General features: G+C 57.0%; 1 protein-coding gene across 2 annotated transcripts in view; it reads right to left on the reverse strand.

Annotated features, from left to right (window-relative positions):
- CFAP251 (cilia and flagella associated protein 251) overlaps positions 1 to 8,566 on the reverse strand; it is a 72,112-nt gene extending 63,546 nt beyond the window's left edge. The window contains exons 1-4 of one of the 2 annotated variants that reach the window (XM_062182515.1): positions 8,489 to 8,566; positions 5,931 to 6,386; positions 5,000 to 5,389; positions 867 to 1,007 (exon numbers count right to left, since the gene is read on the reverse strand). In XM_062182515.1, coding sequence (XP_062038499.1) covers positions 867 to 1,007; positions 5,000 to 5,389; positions 5,931 to 6,368 — 969 coding nt within the window. In that variant the 5' untranslated portion in view covers positions 6,369 to 6,386; positions 8,489 to 8,566. Of the gene's footprint in view, positions 1 to 866; positions 1,008 to 4,999; positions 5,390 to 5,930; positions 6,594 to 8,488 lie in introns of those variants that run through there. The other variant, XM_062182516.1, reaches the window with a different exon arrangement.
- Positions 8,567 to 8,971: the final 405 nt, after the last annotated feature.

Here is an 8,971-nt window from a genome sequence, read left to right on the forward strand (position 1 = left end):
CTGGTTCACTCCCCAATCAGCCACAACAGCCAGAGCTGTGCCAATCTGAAGCCTGGAGCCAGGAGCCTCCTCCAGGTTTTCCACACAGGTGCAGGGGCCCAAGGACTTGGGCCATCTTCTACTGCTTTCCCTGGCCATAGCAGAGAGCTGGATCGGAAGTGGAGCAACCAGGACTCGAACTGGCACTTATACGGGATGCTGGTACCGCAGGCGGTGGCTTTACCCACTATGCCACAGCGCCAGCCCCAAGAAAATTAATTTCTTAAGTTGCACTCGTGCGCCTTGGATCCCTGGCACAATGCTAAGTAATGACTGCGCTCTTGGCAAACACTCGGTGATGGGGCACACGGTTGGTGCACCCGCATCCCGCATGGGAGTGCCTGAGTTGAGGCCCCGGCTCTGCCCTGACTCCAGCTTCTGGCTAGTGTGGGCTCTGGAGTTCAAGTACGTGGGTCCCTGACACCCATGTGGGTGACGCAGACGGGGCTCCAGGCTCCAGAGTGCCAGGTGCCACAGGCATTTAGGGAGTGAATCAAGGGTGGAAGATCTCTCGCTCTTTCACTTTGCCTTTCAAAAACTAAAAACTCTGTGATATGTTTGATGTAGGGGTCCACCAGGAAGGTCCTGCTGTGTTGATGGATGCCCAGTAAGAGGGCAACACAGCGCTGCTGACCAGGTCACCCAGTGGAGATGCACACATCGTGGGAGGCGGCCATAGCGCCAGGCGTGGGGGACGCAGGGTGAGGTGCAGAGCGGCGTGCAAGGAGAGAAGCTGCTGAGGGGAAGCAGGAGAGGGGGACAGGAACCAGAGGGCCAGGGCAAGCGCCGGCCTCGGGCCCCAAAGTGCAGGGCCAGGGTGCCCCCACCTGCAGGTGGTGCTGCTTGTTCCGGAAGGTGTTGTAGATGACCACCGTGTGAGCACAGACGTACAGGAGGACCCTGTGGCGCTCCTCGCGGATGTAGAAGACGGGCAGCGAGCTGTTCCAGCCGAACGTCCAGGTCACCGTCTGCAAGACGAGAGGGAACACGGGCGAGGGCTGCAGGCGCTGAGCGGCGGGTGCCCGTAGGGGAAGGAGCCCGCACCCGCAGTCCTGCACAGAGAGGCCGCTCCCAGGGAGTCCCCGACCGCATCGTGGAGGAGCTGTCACAGGAGGAGGTGAACCCCACGAGGCCAGAGGAGGACGCGTCCCCAACAGGTGAGTCTTCGGGACAGACAGCGAGGCCCCGGGGCCGTGTGATGGGGAAACGCTCTGGAGTTAGGGGGCCCAGCCCCCCAGCCCCGTGAGTATGCAGAAAGCCAGCACCAGGGAGAACTTCACGAGGAAATGAGGAATCCAGAACTCTTGTGCATTCGTGCACAAGAGCATTCAATGGCACAGCCACTAGGGAAAGCAGGATGGGTGCTCCTCAGAAAACCGGAAATGGGGGCTGGCGGAGCGGGTAAAGCCACCGCCTGCAGTGCCGGCATCCCATATGGGTGCCCGTTCATGTTCCAGATGCTCCACTTCTGCACCAGCTCTCTGCTATGGCCTGGGAAAGTGGTGGAAGACGGCCCAAGTCCTTGGGCCCTGCACCCATATGGGAGACCTGGAAGAAGTTCCTGGCTCCTGGCTATGGATTGGTGCAGCTAAAGCTGTAGCAGCCATTTGGGGATTGAACCATTGTCTCTCCTTCTCTCTGTATATAACTCTACTTTTCAAATAAATAATTTTTTTCTTTTTAAAAAATGTGTCTATTTTAAAAATTAACTAGAGGGGCTGGCACTGTGATGCAGTCAGTTAAAGCCACCTGTTGTCATGCTGGCTTCCCATATCAGAGTGCCAGTTTGTGCCCCAGCTGCTCCCCTCCTGATCCAGCTCCCTGCTAATGTGCCTAGAAAGGCAACGGATGATGGCCCAAGTATCCGGGCTCCTGCCACCTACATGGGAGACCTGTGCATAGTCGTAGTTCCAGGGTCCTGGCTTTGGCTTGGCCATTGAGGCCATTTGGGGAGTGAAACAGCAGGTGGAAGATCTCTCTCTCTCTGTAACTTTGCCTCTTAAATAAATAAATAAATCTTAAAAAAAAAAAAAAAAAACTTAACTAGAGTCAAGCAAATGTAGTAGTATTGAAAGGGATCAAATGCTCAAAATCAGTGAGTTAGCCCGGAATACAGAAATGACATCTGGGGACCTCGTTCCTACCTCTGAACACTGCACAGCTAGTGTTAAACTCACAAACCACAGGAATCCCCCAGTGAGCACAGAGCAGGCCGTGCAGCTGACGTCTGTCGCGTTCTGCTGCCTCTCCTGCTCCCATCTGCTCACCCCCGGTGGGCTAGATCCCTGTTTAGAACTCTTTCTGTGTGGGTGTGAGTGGTAGAATTACGGAATCAAAATCCTCTCAAGCTGCAACTTCTAGGAACAGAATTATTTCCTATTTGGTTGGTTCGTAAAAGCCGACGTATTCCGATGAAACTGTTCTTTTTGGAAATGTGCTAATCCTTAAAAAAATCCTCTTATTTGACCTAGGAAGTCATTCTGCCACTTCAGAAACTGGTTATAAGAAGGAAAGATCCCTAAACAGATTCAGAAGGTCAATACCGACCTCGCCTCACTGAGCGGCAACAGAGCAGCCTTACGTACACGGCGATCACAAGCCCGCAAGTCACAGCCCAGCTGCTCTCACGACCACAGCAGATGCTCAGAGCGACCCACCCTTCCCCTGGCGATCTGGGGCCAGCGCTGTGGCACAGCAAGTTAAAGCCCCAGCCTGCAGCACCGGCATCCTATATGGGCACCGGTTCAAGTCCTGACCACTCCTCTTCTCATCCAGCTCTCTGCTATGGCCTGGGAAAGCAGTAGAAGGTGGCCCAAGTCCTTGGGCCCCTGCACCCACATGGGAGACCTAGAGGAAGCTCCTGGCTCCTGGCTTTTGATCAAGCCCAGCTCTGGCCATTACGGCCATCTGGGGAGTGAACCAGCAGATGGAAAACCTCTCTCTCTGTCTCTCCCTCTCACTGTCTATAACTCTACCTCTCAAATAAATTTAAAATATAAAATATAAATTAAAAAAAAAAGAGGGGCCGGTACCGCGGCTCAATAGGCTAATCCTCCGCCTGCGGCGCCAGCACCCCAGGTTCTAGTCCCAGTTAGGGCGCCGGATTCTGTCCCGGTTGCTCCTCTTCCAGGCCAGCTCTCTGCTATGGCCCGGGAGAGCAGTGGAAGATGGCCCAAGTCCTTGGGCCCTGCATCCGCATAGGAGACCGTGAGAGGCACCTGGCTCCTGGCTTCGGATCAGCACGGTGCGCCGGCCGCAGCAGGCATTGGGGGCTGAACCAATGGAAAAGGAAGACCTTTCTCTCTGTCTCTCTCTCACTGTCCACTCTGCCTGTCAAAAAATAAAAAGATTAAAAAATTTTAAAAAAGAGGAAGTAGAGCTACAGGCACGGATGAGAGAAACCCTCCAAGACATATGAAGTGAAAAGACACATCACAGAGACACAGAATATCCCACTGGTGCAACAAAATACAAACTAAAAGTGAGCTATGCATGTGTGTGTATGTGCATGTGTGCCCATGTGTGTGTGAGCATGCACAGATGAGCTCGCGGGTAACACGTGTGTGCATGCACGGGGAAAGGGCAGGAAGGACACGGTTTCAGCAGAAGATCACGTGGATCCCCAGGTAAACCGTCTGGGGTGGGAGCGGGCAAGGTAAGAACAATCCTTGCCTTCTTCAACCCCGCACCAGCAGCCTGCAAAAGGTTTAGAGGAAACCACGGTGTGAAAACGTTATGCATGGATTCAAAACACGTGTTTGCACCCAAATAAACTGAACTCTCAGTTCCATGTCCCCACAATCTCTGGAGTGCTCTCAATTGCGTTGTCTGAATTTTGTATAAAGAACAGCGTTTTAGCAAAAAAGAAGAAATGACGAATAAAAGTCAACGAAAATAAAAGAAAGAAGGTAAAGCCCCAAAGCTAAATCAACTTGTAGAGGGAGACGCCCTAGAAGTCTGGGTTCTGCAGGGAGTCAGGCTGAGAGCGAGCCTGGCACTGAGGCCACTCCTCAGGTGCTGCTCCACGCCAGCTGGCTCGGCAAGGCAAAAGCCCACTCCAGTCCTCGGGCAACGACTGCTTCCCTCGCACTGGACGACCAGAGGCTACCAGACAGAACCTCCTGCTCAAACACAGCCAGACCGACGGGAAGGAGGCATCCAACCACACACAGCCCTATCCCGTCCTGGTCCTCGCCGAGCCCCCCCTCCCCGCCCCGCCCCCCGCCGCTCACCCCGCCCACCCCGTGCCTTAGGAAACCCGCGGCCCCTTCCAAGTCTCACAAAGGCAAGAATCTACAGAGAGAGAAAAAGGACGAGTTCCAGTTCACAATCTGCAGAGCGCAGCAGACGGAGGAGGAAGGAGAAACCCTCCTCTCCCGTCTTTGCTAAATGGTAATATTTTTATTCCTTGCAGATGGCGGTTCTCCGGGATACTCTGAGCGGCACCAAGGGCTCCTTCGGGCCACCTGGTGTTCTTCCTGCTGCTTCCCCTTTGGAAGGCCGGGCTTGGGAACTGGGAGAGGCGGAGAGGCGGAGAGGCGGAGAGGCGGAGAAGGTGAGGCCAGAGGGGCAGGGGAGGGATCGTGGAATGAAGGAGTTTTACAAGGCTGGAGAGAGAGGAGGTGCAGGGAGGGGAAAGGAGGCGAGGAGAGAGGGGGAAGGGAGGGAGCTGCCAGTCTTGACCTGGAGTCTCTCCTACCGACTGGCACCCTATGCAAAAGACAAAATCCGCCTGGAATCTCCCGCCTGCCAGGCAACGCTGTGGGACCCAGATGCGGCGTTCCAAGTTCGCGTTCCAACACACGCGTCCAGCCAGAGCCCTCCGCTGAGTGTTCAAAGACCCAAGTCTACCGCTGGCTTCCAAAGTCTCCCCCTGGTGGTATCTCCTCACCACAGGCAGAAAGGCACCACCTGCACACACCCCTGGGCACCGGGAAGTCAAGGCCAACGCTACACTTACCAGGGGCTGCACCTCCGGAGCGGACGCCTTCTGGAAGAGACCGTCCTCCGTGGAGGTGGACACCTGGGACTGCTTGGAGGCTGCCACCCTGCACGGGAATTCTTTGACTTCTTCATAGAGGGAGTAGGACACGCGCTTGTCTCGTCTCTTCTCTCCCTGTATGGGTTCCTCAGCTGTTTTGGGCCCCACTCCGTCGTGCGGTGCCTGGTCGGTCCATTCTTCCAGCTTGCCTGCCGACTGCCTCTCCTGAAGACCAACCTGCTGCTCCTCAGAGCTGCCTGGCTCCAAGTCAAGAAGCTCGTATTGCAAGCTCGGGCCTCGGGAGAGCTCATCCGTCATGGAGCTCCCTGACTGGAACGAATACTTGGCCTTGCTACCTTTATGGCTTCTCTTAAGAAACAAAGGGAGACAGGGATGCAACGCGCGTGCTGTGCGCTCCCCACCCACCCTGCTCCCCTCGACCCCGTCAGCCTGTCCGGTGTCAGCCCCCCGTGGAATTCGGGGTCGTTTCTGAAAGGACACAGGGACACTCTGTGCTTACGTAGTGAACCGCGGTTTATCCTCGGCCTCCTAGCACACCTGCCACAGCACAACCACTCTTCTAAGTGGCCCTGGCGGGGGGGTGGGGGGTGGGGTGTCTCTGGAGAGGGACTCGTTCTTGGGCCGGAGCTGGGTTCTCCCGGGGGAGAGGTCTGTGGGAAGCCCCTGGCCCCCTGGTCACACGTCAGCTGATGATGCCTGCGAGCCCCCCGGAAGTCAGCCATGCACACACCTCCTCCGGGAAGCCTCTCCCACTGCACTTGGCACATCACACCACAGGGCTCCTCAAGGGAACAGACTGGGCGCCATGTGTCTGGACCCACAGGCCGGAGCACACCAAGGGTGCAGCCGTCCTCAATGATGAGCGGCCAGTGACGCAGTGACCACTTACTAAGAAGCTGCCCGACAGGACCGACTGAGAGTCACCGGCAATTTTCTTCAACTTGAACTCCCGGCGCTTCACGGAGGTTTTCTTCTGTATTCCTTCAGTGTCCTCCTCACTCTCCTCCTCCTCCCCCACCTCTTCCTCTTCTTCCTCCTCCTCCTCTTCCCCCTCCCCCACCTTCTCCTCTCCCTTCTCCCCATCCTCTTCCTCCTCCTCCCTCTCCTCTTCCTCCTCCTCCCTCTCCTCTTCCTCCTCCTCCTCCCTCTCCTCTTCCTCCTCCTTCTCCCCCGCCTCCTCCTCCTGTGACCCCCTCCATGCTAACGTGTCCTCTTCTGATTCCGGGCGGGAATCATCTACTTCTTCAGCGTCGGCGTTGTCTTCTTCCATCTCTGTCTCTCTGTGTCCTTCCCTTTCTTCTGGGGGGGTTTCTTCGGCATCGGACATTCTTCACCAGGGAGTCTCCTTCAGAGAAAGGTGGGTCAGGACCGTCAGCAGGCTGTTCTGACTTCCTGGCGCACTGAGCTGTCTATGAAATGTGCAGTCCCGGGCTCTGCTTCCCCACCACAGCGCTGTTCATGTTCTTGGGAAAGCCCAGGCCAAATCTTAAAAGTATTGTTCCGGGGCTGGCGCTGTGGCACAGCGGGTTAAAGCCCTGGCCTGAAGCACCAGTGTCCCATATGGGCGCCGGTTCGAGTTCCAGCTGCTCCTCTTCCCATCCAGCTCTCTGCTGTGGCCTGGGAAAGCAGTAGAAGATGGCCCAAGTCCTTGGGCCCCTTCACCCGTGTGGGAGACCCAGAGGAATCTCCTGGCTCCTGGCTTCGGATCAGCTCAGCTCTAGCTGTTGCAGCCATCTGGGGAGTGAACCAGTGGATGGAGGACCTCTTTCTGTAACTCTGCCTTTCAAATAAATAAAATAAGTCTTTAAAAAGAAAAAAAAGTATTGTTCCTAGGGCTCTCATCTTTATAAGGGTAACCTTAGACTCCTCTTTAAAGATTTATTTGAGCCGGCGCCGCGGCTCACTAAGCTAATCCTCTGCCTTGCAGCGCCGGCACACCAGGTTCTAGTCCCAGTTGGGGCACCGATCCTGTCCCGGTTGCCCCTCTTCCAGGCCAGCTCTCTGCTGTGGCCAGGGAGTGCAGTGGAGGATGGCCCAAGTGCTTGGGCCCTGCACCCCATGGGAGACCAGGAGAAGCACCTGGCTCCTGCCATCGGATCAGCACAGTGCGCCAGCCGCAGTGCACCTACAGCGGCGGCCATTGGAGGGTGAACCAACGGCAAAAGGAAGACCTTTCTCTCTGTCTCTCTCTCACTATCCAGTCTGCCTGTCAAAAAAAAAAAAAAAAAAAAAAAAGATTTATTTGAAAGGCAAGGTTACTGGGTGGGGGGGACAGAGGGAGAGAGAGATCAATATTCCATCTGCTTCACTCCCCAAATGGCCATAATGGCTGGGGCTGAGCCAGACCAAAGCCAGGAACACCATTTGGATCTTGCACATGGATGGCAGGGGTCCAAGCACTTGGGTCATCTTCCACTGCCTTCCCAGGTGCGTTAGCAGAGAGCTGGATAGGAAGTGAAGCCAGGACCTGACCCAGGGCTCACATGGGACGCTGGTTTCACGGGCAGCGGCTTAACCTACTGCGCCACACTGCCAGACCCAAAGGCAGCAAAACAAATAACCCAGACATCAGCAACAATGCTGACTACAGGAACCAGAGCAACAGTGTATCTCGGGGTTAAAAGCAGGAGCTCTGGGGGGTAGGTGTTTGGTGCAGTTCAGACACCGTGTGGAAAGCCCACCATCCCATAGCCAGTGCCTGGGTTCAAGACCCAGCTCTGCTCCCGATTCTTTACCCTGGAAGGCAGCGGTGTCGGCTCAAGTACCTGGGTCCCCGTTACCATCACAGGACACGGGGTGGGTCCTGGGCTCTTGGCTTCGACCTTGTCCAACCTGGCAATTGTGGGCATTTGGGGACTGAACTGGAGAATAGGAGAGGGACTTCTCTGTCTCTATATCCCTTTCTAATAAATAAGCATTTTTATAATTTTATACATTATATTTTTATACATTATATTTTTTATACATTATATTTTTATAACTTTATACATTATAAAAGTGCCTGTCTCACACTGAATCCCATCCCACCACGCGCCTGCTCCGTGACCGTGGGCAAGTCACTTAATCCGCATAATCTAAATTCATGCGTGAGAGGGGAAAAAATGGTAATTCCAGATCCTGGGGCTCTCAGGAAGACTGGGGGACGGGCAAAGCGCTCAGCACCGAGCGAGCGCCGGACGTCACAGGGAGAAAAGCAAGTCGGCGCGCGGTCGCGCGTGTACTCCCCGCAACTGACAGCGCTAGGCGCTGCGAAGTGACCTAGGAAAGTGCGTCTCTCCGGCAAGGTCTGTCCCTGTGAACCGCGGCGGGGCGGCGAGCGCTCAGGTCTCCCGGGGTCCACCTCAGACCGCGCCGATGGGCCGAGTGCCGCCCCCCACCCCGCCAAGGCGCCAGGCCTCGCCAGGCTGGGGACCCTCCCCCAGCCCCAGGCCTCCTCCCCGGACTTACAGACCACGTCCACCTCGGTTCGCGAAAGGCCGGGGTGGTCCCGCCGCCTGGCCACCTCCAGCGACCCCCGCTTCCTAGTTACGGTTGCCACCCACGCTCTGCCCCATGGCAACCGCCACGGCCGCCTAGCCGTAAAGCAGACAGCGTAGAGCGTAAAGCGAGGTGAGACCGGCGCGCGGGGCGGCAGGCGGCACGCCCCCTGCCGGGCGCTGGGGGCCGGGCCGGGGCCGGGGCCGGGGTCCGGGGTCCGGGGTCCGGGGTCCGGGGTCCGGGGTCCGGGCCGGGGCTCTGCTTCCCCTCCCATAGCTCCCGGCACAGTCTCCGCCCCCTGCCCTGCGGAGCTTCGAACCCCGCCTCCAGGTCGCAGCGGGCGGCCCGCTGGCTGACAGCTAGCAGCGGCGTCCACGTCCTGGCGACCGCCAGCCAGGCCCCCGCGGGCGGCCACGGGGCCGATGCCGGAGCCGCTGCTGCGGCCACTCCTGC

This window comes from Lepus europaeus, chromosome 23 (genome assembly GCF_033115175.1).
Source record: "Lepus europaeus isolate LE1 chromosome 23, mLepTim1.pri, whole genome shotgun sequence".
NCBI lineage: Eukaryota > Metazoa > Chordata > Mammalia > Lagomorpha > Leporidae > Lepus > Lepus europaeus.